Raw genomic sequence first — 15,178 nt, forward strand, 5'->3', positions numbered from 1 at the left:
TTTTGTTACACTATTAATTTTTTTTACAAACACTTCTGGGCAAAGGAAATAGTCTACCCAACCTGTTTGAGATATTACAAATTCAAATTAATGATAATTTGGCAAGGTCCAAATTAATGAGTTCTTAACCATATATGAAAAGCAAGGAAATTTTAAAAAAGGAGCTTAAACAAATGTACAAAAGTTGATATTACTATTTCACATTTTAAATAAAAATTTTAAAAATTAAAATTTTTCTGATTATAAAGTATATTCTTCTTGTAGAAAAAATACAGAAAATTATTAAATAATCACTTATAACCGCACATCCATTAACAATTTTGATTCTTTTCTTTTCAGTGTTATTTCTAGGAATGTTTTCTTTGTGTATGTGTGAGAATGTGTGTGCATATATGTACTTGTATGTGCACATAACTAGGATATTTATATGTTCAATTTTATATTCTGTTTGCTTTATTTAAGAGTCATCATATGTATTTTTCTATTCCACTAAAATCCTGTAAGTCTTTTTTCTGTGGATATACCATTTATGGTACATTTATGTATCATCTATTCCCCTGCTGATGGGGTTTGTACTCTGAATATTTTGCCATTATAATTAGCAATGTGATAAAATCTCTCTGCATACCTTTGCCTACTTCTCTAATTATTGCTTTAACTCTCAAGCTCTTAAAACTGTTAAAAGTGGAATTTCCAAGCCAGAGGGATTTTAAAGCCCTTGATACATACTGCTAAAGTGCTTGCCAGAAAATAGTAACAATTTACACTTTTACTAGGACTCTATACGATGGAACATCATTGTTAATTCAGTAAGTAATATCCTATTTAAATTTGCATTTCTTTGATTACTTGTGTTTCCTCTTCCTAGAATTTTCTGTTCGTGTCTTTTGCCCTTGTTTAATTTTTGGAAGGAGGGACTATCTTCATATTATTCCTACTGAATTATATGAGTTCCTTTAAATTAAGGATAATAACTCTGGTTCATATTTGTAAAACCTGATGGCAACACTCAGGTTGAACGGGGGAAAATGTGGCTCTTAGAGGTGACTTTATTTTTGCTGTAGCTAAGTCTAATTACTAATTACTAGGTGGTTGTGTGGATAGAGAAGTATTAATTTGCATTTCATGCTAATGATAATGTATAATTCTAAGATTCATGTCTTAGTTTGTAAATCAGCTTGTTAAACTCACCACAGAAGAACTGGAAGGGGTACCCACGGAAGATGATATATTGCTTCTTATTATGGGTGTAATTTAATGCTAATAACCATACCCTTATGGATTATACAATAATTAACCAAAAGCCTTAATGTATATATTTGGATGACAAAGAATGGCAAATAGTAGGTTTACAACTTTATAACGGGAAACATACCCTGCTGATACTGGGATACTAATTAAGCCTACCTGTTGGTATTAGTTAAAATAGGTCCAGCTTTTCCTTCTGGGGCCACAGTGATGAAGACTGTGCCACACTGATGGACAGTGTCCACATACACACAGCCAAAGCCAGTCAGGAACACAACCTGCAAAAAGAACACTCAAAATCAGATTGAAAAGCAATAAGAAACACTATTGAAATGGCTTCAAATGTCCTTTTTTTTTAAAAATTTTTATTAGAGTATAGTTGCTTTACAACGTTGTGTTAGTTTCTACTGTACGGCAAACTGAATCAGCTCTATGTATACATATATCCCCTCTTTTTTGGATTTCCTTCCCATTTAAGTCACCTCAGAGCACTGACTAGAGTTCCCTGTGCTATATATAGTACGTTCTCATTAGTTATCCATTTTATACATAGTATCAATAGTGTATATATGTCAATCCCCATCTCCCAATTCATCCCACCCCCTCTTTCGCCCCGTGGTGTCCATACATTTGTTTTCTGTCTGTGTCTCTGTTTCTGCTTTGCCAATAAGATCATTTATACCATTTTTCTAGATTCCACATATATGCGTTAATATACGATATTTGTTTTTCTCTTTCTGACTTACTTCACTCTGTATGACAGTCTCTAGATCCAGCCACGTCTCTACAAATGACCCAATTTTGTTCCTTTTTATGGCCGAGTAATATTCCATTGTATATATGTACCACACCTTCTTTATCCATTCCTGTTGATGGACATTTAGGTTGCTTCCATGTCCTGGCTACTGTAAATAGTGCTTCAATGAACACTGGGGTGCATGTGTTTTTTTGAATTATGGTTTTCTCTGGGTATATGCCCAGTAGTGGGATTGCTGGGTCATTTGGTAGTTCTAGTTTTAGTTTCTTAAGGAACCTCCATACTGTTCACCACAGTGGTTGTATCAATCTACATTCCCACCAACAGTGCAAGAGGGTTCCCTTTTCTCCACACCCTCTCCAGCATTTACTGTTTGTATATTTTTTGATGATGGTCATTTTGACTGGTGTGAGGTGACACCTCATTGTAGTTTTGATTTGCATTTCTCTAATAATTAGTGATGTTGCACATCTTTTCATGTGCTTCTTGGCGATCTGTATGTCCTCTTTGGAGAAGTCTATTTAGGTCTTCTGCCCATTTTTTGATTGGGTTGTTTTGTTTTTTTGATATTGAGCTGCACGAGCTGTTTGTATATTTTGGAGATTAATCCTTTGCCAGTTGCTTTGTTTGCAAATATTTTCTCCCATTCTGAGGGTTGTCTTTTTGTCTTGTTTATGGTTTCCTTTGCTGTGCAAAAGCTTTTAAGTTTCATTAGGTCCCATTTGCTTATTTTTGTTTTAATTTTCATTACTCTAGGAGGTGGGTCAAAAAAGATCTTGCTGCAATTTATGTCAAAGAGTGTTCTGCCTATGTTTATGCAATCCCTATCAAATTACCAATGGCATTTTTTCACAGAACCAGAACAAAAAATTTTACAATTTGTATGGAAACACAAAAGACCCTGAATAGCCAAAGCAATCTTGAGAAAGAAAAAAGGAGCTGAAGGAATCAGGCTCCCTGACTTCAGACTATACTACAAATCTACAGTAATCAAGTCAGTACAGTACTGGCACAAAAACAGAAATATAGATCAATGGAACAGGATAGAAAGCCCAGAGATAAACCCACGCACCTATGGTCACCTAATCTATGACAATGGAGGCAAGGATATACAATGGAGAAAAGACAGCCTCTTCAATAAGTGGTGCTGGGAAAACTGGACAGCTACATGCAAAAGAATGAAATTAGAACACTCCCTAACACCATACACAAAAATAAACTCAAAATGGATTAAAGACCTAAATGTAAGGCCAGACACTATAAAACTCTTAGAGGCTTCAAATGTCTTAAGTTCTGATTCAATACCACAAACACTTCCCGGTTATATTTCTTTATATCCATGTGTAGAGGCTATTCAGCTGACTTGAAATGAATAAAAAAAGAATCAAATCCAGATTTTTCAATATCCAGCTGTAAGGTTCATAGAAAAAAAAAAAGATGTACGACAGGGCATGAGTGTCTTCATTCTCTGCTTCTCTGGAATTGACAAATAACTCTCTATGGGCTGGAGCCCAGCCATGGGCCAGCTTTATGTGTGCGTATGAAGCTCTGTGGGAAAGAAACCCCCTAAAACACAGGAATTGAAATGCAATGTGCAAAAAACTTCCAGGCTCTTGAGTTTTGACTTACTACCATAATGATGCCCGTTTACGCTGGGGACACAAAAACATACCTGAAAACCCACCAACAAGACATGCTATAGTCCCCTCAAGGTCCCTCACATAACTTGTAACAAGAATGTCAGATAACTTGATTTGCTTGGAGTAAAAATTAATTTTTCTTCCATGAGAAGGTGGACTAAGACTTAAAAAAAAGTTCTATCCCCCCCTGCAAAAAAGTTCTATCTCAGAAGCCCAGTGCCAGGCCAGCAGAACAGATGTCCTTTAAGAATTAAATACCAATGCTGCTTAAATGGATAAATATTTGAAATCAGAACTATTTGAAGAACGACTCTGAGAACATCATGTTCACTGCCAGCATTACCTGAAGGTAAGGGCAAGAACCTCCTTGTGTTTGGGGATGTTGATGCTGATGATTTGCAATATCAATTCAGTCCAAGTCTGGGCCCTTTATTATTGTTAGAACCGCAAATAAAAGAAGAAAGACTGAAAATTCCTGGATGAAGGAACAAAGCTAGGTGTCTGCCTGGCATGTAATGAATGTGTTCTAATTTTGTCCAAATGAAGAGGTACGAGAAAGAGTGTACACAGAACCACAGGAGTCTGTGATTCTCACCCTTGGAAGTGACTTCAAGGTTACTGGGCTTCCTCTTGTACAACGGCTCCTCCTTCAGAAATCCTGAGCGTCCTCAGCATCCAGGGCACCTGGAGGTTACCTCTGCCTCCTCCCTACTTTCATCTCCTGCTCTGCCAACTCCTGCCCTAGCCTTCTTTTTCATCCTATGGCCACTTCTCTAGCTTAGTTAGGTCCCTGAATGCCCCTCAGCACCCTCTGTGCAGACAACGCGCTGTCCCCCCCACGCAAATCCTTTCCAAATCCTATGCATCTTTGCACATACAGGGTAAGGACACCTTATTGCAGGAGGGTATTCTCTAATTTTTCCATTCCTTTCCTCAGATTGATACCTACTCCTACATTCCTGAAACACTTTAACCATACTTTGTTTGATCACAAATCTTATTGCTTGTATTACAGTCACTGGTTTATATCATAGACTCAATCACTAGATTCTCAACTTCTTGAGGGCAGGAGTGGAGTCAGTTTGTATACTCTATGGATATATTTCCCAAATGGACTGTTTTGCAAAAAGATGTGTTTCAAAAGACTCTGTATCCTGAATTTGCCTTTTTGTTCCAAGATAAAAACTGAACTTGACTATGATAAAATGTGGAATGCAGCCAACCTAAAAAATGGCTCAGCTCACGAACCTAAAACAAACAGATATTCTTTGACAGACAGTCACATTTATAAAAGCTATTATTTTGTATGATATGTAAAGTAAGTCAACTGCTTTCTTCCAGGCTTACAGATATGGGATTATTCATTTGACACAAACCTTTTTAAGGTCTTGTGCTCCCATGTATATTCCTTCCTCTCAAGGACTGTCCATAACTTCAGGGCATCCCAGGGTTTTAGCAGAGAGTGTTAGAAACCAGAACTACTACCCCTCAAAGGAGGGAAGGAGGGGATCAGAAGAGGAAAATACTGCTCATTCTCAAAGCAATCGGCAGGCGTTTTGAAGTGAGGATACGTGTACTTCCTAAGATAGTAAGGATAAGGCAAGCTGATGGTTTCTGTTAACTGCCCAGGGATCTCCGAAAGTAAGCAAATTAACCTAAACCTTTAAGGTACGTCTTCCAGCCAAAAACCTGGACCCTGGAGAGAAATATTGCTGGGTGTCCCTTTTACTCATCACTAGAACGGAAGAAACGCAGACTTTAATTCTTGTAGCCTACTCTTGTCTCCTTTCACATGTAGAGAAATAACCTGCAACACCAAGCATTTTGTACAATGTGAGCTCTAGGGATTAGAGAGTTGGGAACCCAAGTGCCAGAGGAATTAGTGCCAGGTCCCCCAGAAATTAAAATAAATTCTTGTTTTGGTCTAATGGTTTGATCATTTAATCATTCAATCAATTATTGGATATTTAAGGTGAGCCTACAAGGAGCTCCTCACTGCAGTAGGCACTGAGAAGTAATCATGCCCTCAAGTTGCTCCCAGCTTGGGTGGTGAAAAAGCCAAGTACACAAGTAATGAGATAAGAGCTACAAGTTCCAAGGCAGAGATGTATAAAATGTTTCTCCCCCTCAGGGTGTTAACCATCATGGTCTCTGTATAATTTCATGAGGGCAATAGTTTTGTGTCCATTTTCTTCAAGAAGAAGCATGATAAAGCTTGCTTTTTGGGGTTTGCCCTCTTGCCAACCATGTGAGAAAGCCTGGTTTAGCCTCCCTATGGAGGAAAGACCACGTGGTAAGAGAGCTGCCCAGACTTCCCAGCTGAACTCATCCGTAGCCAACCCTCTACCTGAATGCAGCTGCATGAGTGATCCCAGGCTCACACAGAAAAATCACCAAACCAAACCCTCTGAATCACCATTGTTGCAAGCCTCTAGGTTTGCGGGTGGTTTGCTACAATGAGCCAGACAGAAGATGATGGGGCTTCTGTCAACCTGGGTCCCTGAGTGACCATGTAGAACAGAGCCCCTGATGACAAACCCTGGGATGTAGCATGAGCAAGAAGTAAACAGGACCGTGATAGGCAGCATAATGTAGCCGATACTAATGGATAGAAATATTGGTAATAGAAATAGGGTTCCAGCAAAAACCTAAAATCTGAGTCCTTGGCTTAATGGTAGGCAGTAGAAATTGATATTGAAAGCTACAAGAAAGGGAATTCATGTTACAAAGTGGCAAGACACTTAGTAAAACTTGTCTGAGATTACTTGGGAGGTAGATTATAAACCTAATAGATTTGTAGCTCTAGAAGATGAGGTTTGAAGACAAAACATAAGTAGTGAGTGTTGGCTGCTGCTGGCTGTGTCTGGCAATGTGTTTCACTATGAAGAAGCAATGAGCTCAGGAAAGAACTGGCCAGTTTGCAAATAGAAATTCAAGAGAATAAAGAGATTCCAGAAATTCAGGGCTTTGCAAAGTCAGTAATGCTTTTAACCCCAAACAGTAAGAGATAAAACTTAATCTTTGACCATGAAGGCAGATTAATACTCAGACTTAGGGCTGTGTATAGCCATCAGAACTCACTGTTAAAACTTCTTAATTGTTAAGGTGACTCAGAAAAAAATTTTAGATGAATAGTTTAACTTTGCCACAGAAGCTCTCCTAAATCCAAAGAGAGGTAAGGAAGCAAGATAGTACAGAAATATGTCTTTAAAAGGACCAAGGATGTGGTTATTAGCACATGGAATTCTCTGGAATCAAACAGATAAGCAGTCTACCGAGTTTCTGAGAAATTACTACTGCCTAATAAATTCATGAACCTAGACTAAAAGAGTCTGTGATTGATTATTTGAGACTCAATACAACTTCAGATGTTGGCCAAGGAGGATCTCTGAGGGTAGATCCAGGGACCGGAAGAACAATGGCAAAAGAGCTCTTCCATGAGCAGAGACAGGGCTTGAAGACTATTCCTTGTTTCCAAGGTATAAAACCCCACACAACATGTGCTCAGAAAAATTTCAGAATTGTTATGGGTGAGAGGCTGTGTATGTGTCTCAGTCTCCCTCTTTCCAGTTTGGAGGAGTTATTACCGTCATCCTGCCCTGTGTTTTGGCGGGGAGAGGGGAGCCGATGAGTTCATGCATCTCCAGATGAAAAGGAGCCACGTCCAGGCTAAGAGGGCATCACTCAGAAGTACTGAATTCCAGTGGGATGTGGTGACTGGTTAGAATCTTGGGGAGGAGAGCTGCTCTGGGGTGGGGAGGGGAAGGATGAATTAAGAGACTGATTTTTAAATAAAAAGCCAAGGGGATTTTTCTTTTTTGAGTTGTTTATTATTGCAGAATAAGCTAGTCAGTCCTGATCGATGCTGTCATTTAGTTATTTTTTACTTTCTTCACTTCACGTTGGTAGTATGGGTATGTGTGTGGAAGGCTATAGGCAACATACAGTAAGAGACTTGCTGCTTTAACCACAAAACATTTGGGGAATACTCCGTGTTCTGTCATTTGTGTCTGTGTTAGAGCACTTAGATCAGTAAGACTTTCTCTTACACATTGTGGCTATAAGAAAACCACTGAGGCCTAGGTCCTGCCTCCCAGTTAGTACATTATCTTTTACTACAATTACAAATAAGGAACAGTGTAACGTAACTTGTGCTTTTCTATATATTCAGTTATCTTTATTAAAATGATTATTTACTATATTTTTATCCAACAAACAATATTAAAAAAAATTACACCAGTTTAATTTTACTGAGTAATTAAGTTACAAGGTGACGCCTAGGAAATAACTGAAAGTATTCTTGGAAGTCTATCTCTCTTCCTTTCTCTCCCATTCTTTCTCTCTTTTTTATCCTGATAGACTATATGGAATAATCCAGGGATAATCAAGAGGCAGTTACAAAGCATCCCAGCACTGCAGCTCAGTTATATAACGGGTATCCCTGTTATTAAAAGTCCTTAAGCCACCCCCTCCTCCAATTTGTACTAATTCTCTCTGTAACTGGGCTCAATTCCCATCATAGTACACTTGCTGGACTTCATCCCTCTTCAATTCTCTTTCTTTTACCTGATTCATTTTGCTCCCACCTCACATTTGCACTTCCTTTCTGATAGTTAATTCTGTGTCAACTTGACTCTGGCCACCGGGTGCCCAGATTAAAACATGATTTCTGGATGTGTTGGTGAGGGCGTGTCCAGAGGAGATGAGCATCCGAATCAGTGGAGTCCGCAGACTGCCCTCCCCAGTGTGGCTGGGCATCATCTGATCCACTGAGGGCCTGAATAGAACAAAATGTGGAGGAAGAAAGAATTTGCCCCTTTTTTCCTGCCTCACTGTTTGAGCTGGAACATTTCATTTCATCTTCTCCTGCCCTTGGACTGGAATTTACACCATGGCTTTCCTGGGTCTCCAGCTTGTCTATTGTGGGATGTCTCAGCCTCCACAAATTGATCTGAAGATATGGTAATCAGGCATTGCATCTGTTCTGCTGACTTTTGGCAAAAATCTGTAAAACATTTCACCCTCTATTTTGGGAAGGAAAAAATATAAAATATACTTATATCCCCAGATCAAATAGTTTGTAAAAGAATATCTTAGGAAGGAAAATCATAGTATGGAAGACTTCAAGATTTAGACTTTGAAGGGAAGAAGAGATTTCCCCATATGCTACAGGATTGAACGCTAACCTGCAGAGGGAATAAGGCAGTAAGATGTAGCCTGCTTGGTTGCAGGTAGTGGTTTGTCTTAAGCAGTCTAGTGAAGAGGCTTTTCTGCACTGGACTGTGTGTTTTAGTAATCACTCTGGTGGTAGCTGTGGAGACAGATTTGTGGGTAGGAAGGCTGACAACAGAGAGACCCTTTAAGGGGCTATTGTTAAAATCTGGGAGAGAGATGATGAATAAAAGGCCTGAAGTAGACCCTGGTCACAGAGAGAAGGGGCAGATACAGAGACACATCTGCGGAATTTCTGCCAGAACTTCGTGACTTTACTGGAAGAATGGGGGAAGAGAGGGAAAGGAAGGTACTGGGATGCTGCAGAAAAAGACAGGCTTGGAAGCTAGACAGTCCTGGGATTGCATCCCAGGTCCACTTGCCCTGTGCAAGTTAACCTCTCTGAGCTTCAGGTGCCATCTACCTGTAAGAGATGCAATGCAGACTAATGACAATGTTTGTGTAAAGTGCTTGACATAAAGCAGGCATTCAATACAACTTTATATCAATATTATTTAAGGTTTTTATACTGGAAAAATGGTGGTGATATTAACTGAAGCAGAGACTCTAGGAGAAGCTGGCTCGGGGGATGGAAAATGATCCCTTTGGTTTCAGATGATGACGCTGGCTTGAGGTGACTGCAGGTCTTCCAGGCAGAGATGTCTGGTGGGTGGCCAGAAACACAGAGCTGGAGCTCGGGAGGGATGTGGGGGCCTGAGACAGGTAGCTGGGAGTGAGTGGGTGACACAGATGGTAGCTGAAGCTCGGGGATGAATTAGATCTCCCAGAGAGGAAAAGAAGGGGGGGAAATTTCTAAGGTAGGAACTATTGGATAAGGATGAGAAGAAAATAACAGATATTCTGGGTGTAATTCTTCCTTCTGTATACTTACTGAAAAATATTTTAGGGAAATCCCTACTCCTGAGTATCTTGGGAAGCAATGGTGACTCAACCAGAACAAACTGTAAACACATAGGAGACTCTCAACCAAGATACTTGGCAGATGTTACAATTGGGTGTCAACTTGCTGATATCTCTTCTGGCCCTGATATGGGGGGGTGAGGGAGGCGACTGAAGTAAGCAAGAAGCCAAAACATCTGCACCACACATTTTAAAAGGCAGATTCTCACTTGGATCGACAACTGCTTCTCTATGTAAACATTTTGGGATGGATGCTAATGATATCTCTGAAAATGACTACATGCTCTTTAAGCATTAGTGCTCAGGGTTACCCCTGTCTGATCTGCACCAAATGGACGGATTACACATTTGAGTTCTGGTTCATCAAGGCATTTACCAAAGTGTCTCATGATATTCTTGCAAGCAAGATAAGAAATATCTTATACAGTATAGTTTAAAAGTGCTTTTAGACACATTTTCTTATTTAAGAAATGTGGGCTAGATGACAGTACAGTTTGGTGTGTTAGTGGCTGATTGAACCCACACATTAGGGAAGTGTCTGGTGATTCACTGCAGCATGTTGACCTTGGACTTGTCCTGTTCAACATATTTATTAATGACTTGGATGAACATGTAGAATGCATGCTCACCACATCTATAGATGACATAAAGCTACTAGGGATACTTAAGTATGTTGGATGACAGCATCACAATTTTTTTAAAAGTGATTTCAACAAGTGGATTAGGCCAATGGCAACAAGATTTAATTTACCGGGGGTAAATGTTAAGTCCTGTCATTGGGTTAAAAAAGTCAACTGTACAGCAAGTCATATGATAAAGACCTGGGGGATGTGGCTGACCACGAGTTCAATAATAACAAACAGTCTGAACTCGTTAATAAAAAGCTAACTCAATCTTCTAATTTATTAATGGAAGCATAGGGAGGTAATAGCTGGTTAGACCACATTTGGAATAGTATGTGTAATTCTGGCTGCCAGATTTTTAAAAGGGAACATAACACACTAGTGTGTTCAGGCTAGGGTAACGGTGGTGATGGGTCTGGAAATCACACTTGCTGAAGGAATGACTCAAGGAACCAGAAACGTTTGGCTTGGATAAGGGAACAGTTAGAGAAGATGCTGAATCTGCCTTCAAATGATTGTAGTGTTGCTCTATTAAAGGGGAAGTAAACACTCTGTGATGCCTCAGCAGGTTAAACAAGGATGGATGAATGGATCCTACAGAGGGATAGTTTTCAGCTTGATATAAGCAGAAACTTTCTCATAGTCACTGCTGGAATAAGCCATGACTATGACACTGGGAGTCTTCTAGGGTGGGATGTCATGGAAGGGACTCTTGCTCTAGGTAAAAAGGGAAATTAGAAAACCTCTTTTAACCTGTGCTTTCATCAACTTTCAGGTGGAAATGTTTGTAGACAGGGCAGGACTCCAAAGGACAGACAGTGCTCTTAGCTTGGTATAGGAAAAACGAGACTGGGCCACAAGTGAGCAGACCCAGGTTCCAGCCTGATGCTGCTTAATTATAAACCACCTAGTGGATTACTTTTTAAGCCTCAATCCTCTCATCAGTAACATAAACATCAAAATTACTGCCCCGACTATCTTAGAGTTTTTGCAGTGATCAAAGCCTCTATCTTAGGGCTTACTACACTCGACTGCATTTATTTAGCTATGAGGGTGCCTTGAAGGTGGGAATTATACATTATTCAGGGCAAAGGGTTTGGCCCTTGATAGGTCCTCAATAAAAGTTGGTTGAATAAATGAATGAAAGAACAGAGACTGGATGTGAAAGCACTTTGTAAATGGTACAGAGCTTATAGGAGAAGAAAACAGCAATGATGCTGACCCCACTAAACTTCCCTGGTGGCGCAGTGGTTAAGAACCCGCCTGCCAATGCAGGGGACACGGGTTCGAGCCCTGGTCTGGGAAGATCCCACATGCCGAGGGGCAACTAAGCCCATGCGCCACAACCACTGAGCCTGCGCTCTAGAGCCCGTGAGCCACAACTACTGAGCCCGTGTGCCACAACTACTGAAGCCCACGCGCCTAGAGTTCGTGCTCTGCAACAAGAGAAGCCACCACAATGAGAAGCCCACACACCGCAACAAAGAGTAGCCCCCGCTCGCCGCAACTAGAGAAAGCCCGCGCACAGCAACGAAGACCCAACACAGCCAAAAATAAAATAAATTAAAAAAAAAAAAAAAGAGTCAAAGATCATGAGAATTTACTGGATCTTTGTAGAAGAGAATTTACCTGCAAAGATATCATTTTAATCTGCCTTTTGGGGTTCAAACTGCTCGTTCTTCTTTGGCTCAGAAATTGCTTTTCATAAACAATTCAATCACTTCCCGTGGCTTTTAAGATAAAAACCCAAATCTGTGATTGGAGCTACAGCATCTTGCCAGGTTTGGCCTTGAACTGCCTCACTAGCCTCCCCTCTCTTACCCCCTTTTCCTTCATCTGGCACTAGGGCCACACTGGCATTTAGATCCCGGAAAGGCCAATGCTCCCTCTCTGAGCACCAAAGCTTTGAACACATTGTTCTTTCTGCCAAGAAAAATCTCCCATTCTCTCATCTACTTAATGCCTGTTCCTCCTTTAAGGCATAGATGCCAGGTCTCTTACCCACTGACACACTCCTTGGCCTCTCAAATTAGTCTGCCGTATAACAGCACACCTGTACCCGCCTCTCCTGCAGAGCTGTTACCAGAGTTCACAACAGTACAACGACCCATGGGATTACTTGCTTATCATCTATCTCCTCCACACATGATCTCCTTGAGGGAAAGGGCTGTGTTCCATTTTTGTTCACTGTATTTTATGTAGTCCCAGCACCAGGTTATAACGTCTGGCGCATATTTAATCTCAAGAAGTCCTGTGGATTGAATGACTGAAGCAATGTTTCTCAATGTCTATATTAGTAAAAAGGTAACTACTATGTTTTCTGTGTACCTTTTTTTGTTTTCAATTTTTCCAAAGAAGGTTGCCTAACTTTGACGAAAATAAGGTTTTGAACTGTCAGCAATTGAAATCCCATACACTGTGACAGGACTCTAAAGTATTTCCCTGATAGGATCAAAATTATGACTTAAAATGATCAACGTAAGCTTATTTTTCATGCTTTCTTACTTATTGAGAATCTAAAGATTTTTCCTCCCTAAAGTCAGGCTCCCACCCACTGTCATTAGGGATAAGAGCACCAGCTGCCACCGCGGGGCCTCTGGCTGAGATGTCTTCTAACCAGGTGTGAGCCAAGGACACAGCCCCAGAAAACCCATCCCAATCAGAATTCTGTGGCCGACATGCTCTCAGGTCTTCTAGTTAACTCTTGATCCGAAGAATACTTCTTTGTGTAACCATAAAGTTACTGTCTGCGTATTCCTTCTCATATTCCACATCAAAATTAAACAACATGACACGGTCTTATTTACATGACCAAGGCAGGGGCATCTCTATGACTGACAAAAGCTAAGGAGTTTTCTTCCTTGGGGCATAATGGAGATTTTATGGTGTTTTAATTCTGCTTTTTTTAGGTCAGCTTTGAAATTCACATCACGTGCCTGTGATCCAGGGCTGAGGAAAAGCTCCTGGAAGACAAGCTCCCTCCTACAGAAGGGCTGCTTCCTTTCATCAGAGGACGCAGCTCCCCAAGCTCCCCAGTGATTTATATGCCCTGGTGTGTTACTGAGGAGATGTCAGCGAGGGCCTGAAACAAATCTTCCTCCAGAGTAGGAAGTAAACCGTGGTCTGCGGGACATATGGCACACAGCTCCTCAGAGATAAATGGGAACATGAGACTTCGCTGGGTCCTCGGACCAGGGGTGATAAGGGTGTTGGAAACAGTACCTCCTCTCAGCTTTGAAGTGTCCCTGACTACAAAGGTTTGAGGAAATTTAGAGTGAACAGGAATCCCCAAAATAAGGTTTGGCAGGCAGAATGCCTATTGTAAAGAATTCCCTAGACATGTATAAGCAAGGTTTCAAACATCTTCAAACCGATGCAGGGGAGTTCAGGGACCCTTGAGAAGCTGGTGATACTTATTTTGTAAATTACTGAGACGGGGAACGTCTTCTGAGGCTGCACAGACCCAGCAGATTTTCACTGTTCATCACATGAGCACTGCGGATGGAGATCACACCCCTCAGTCGTTTGGGGCACCACAAATGCAGGTCTCCCAGGTGAGCGGGGCCCCTCTTGCACCTGTCCCCGGCCATGTCCTTCACCTGTTTCCACAGCTACGCTCTCCCCAGGCCCCCACCCCTTTCCCTCTGTCTCTCAGCAGATGTTTCATTCCACACTTCATAATAAACTTAAAGCCAGTGGGTATCACTTCACTCCATTTCCCAGTCCATCCCTCCTGAGATCTCTACCTACACCTGTGCCCATCCCCAACTCTTTTCTGCCATCAGAGAAGAGGGCGTGGCCCTTCTGTTCAAGTAGAATTACACTCCCCGTGCTTTGGACTTGTCTCTCTGGCAATTCCTCGCTCCTGTTTTCATGTCTCCTCGACTGACTCCTTTCCTGCAGCATACAAAGGGCTTCCTCCCCACTGATCTCATCTGCTTCATGGCCACGCTTCTTGCAAGAACACTTCTCACCCATCCTTGCACTCCCTCACTTCCACTCCCTCTGAACCTGTAACTTGCAATGGTTACCTTGCTGGCCCTCTTCCCACCATCTTCCATCCTGTAAACTTTCTCTTTCAGGGCCTTCCTGCTTCTGCCCTGCCCAGCTTCTCCTCCTGCCACCCTCCTGCTCCTTCTCAGTCTGTTGCTGCATGACACTCACATGTTGGAGGTTCCCAAGGTTAGGCCTGGGACCCTCTTCTCCTCCTTTATAAGACCTCTCTTGGTAACCTCATCTTCTCTTTCATTCATTCAGTCATTCATTTATTCGTTTGATATGTATTCAGATCTCATTGTGTTGGCAGGCATTCTGCTGTAGGCTGTGGATGAATAAGGCAGGTGTCTGACTGCCAGGAATCTTGACTTGGTAGGAAATCATTTACAGAAGTGAATGCAATTAAATGTTACAAATGTTGTATGAGTATGTAGAGGGTCCCAGGGGGGTGGGCAGGAGACTTCACGGGGGTGTAGGGAGAGAATCTCTTGAGAGATGAGAAAGAATGTGCCAGCGGGACTGGGGAAGAGGGCAGTTAAGGAATTCCAGGTAAGGAAGCAGCATTCATAGCACATGCTATGGAGTCAGGCAGGTCTGGATACAATCCCAGTCCCTTCCCTTGTAACACGTGGGGATTAGGCCATGTTCCTTCTGGAGATCTCAGTTTTCACTTCTGTAACGTGGAGGTGACAGTCCCTATCTTGTATGGCTGCTGCAAAGGTTAAGTAAGAATGAATGTAAAGTGCTTATTAGCACAATGCCTAGCATACAGTAAGCACTTA

At 41.4% G+C, this 15,178-nt stretch overlaps 1 protein-coding gene across 10 annotated transcripts in view; it reads right to left on the reverse strand.

Annotated features, from left to right (window-relative positions):
- Window positions 1-15,178, reverse strand: part of VPS13B (vacuolar protein sorting 13 homolog B) — a 769,553-nt gene that overhangs the window by 24,602 nt on the left and 729,773 nt on the right. For all 10 annotated transcript variants that reach the window (XM_057531718.1, XM_057531717.1, XM_057531723.1 and 7 more), the window contains one exon: window positions 1,408-1,526. In XM_057531718.1, the coding sequence (XP_057387701.1) occupies window positions 1,408-1,526 (119 nt within the window). The remainder of the gene's footprint in view (window positions 1-1,407; window positions 1,527-15,178) is intronic.

Source organism: Balaenoptera acutorostrata, chromosome 17 (genome assembly GCF_949987535.1).
Source record: "Balaenoptera acutorostrata chromosome 17, mBalAcu1.1, whole genome shotgun sequence".
Taxonomy (NCBI): Eukaryota; Metazoa; Chordata; class Mammalia; order Artiodactyla; family Balaenopteridae; genus Balaenoptera; species Balaenoptera acutorostrata.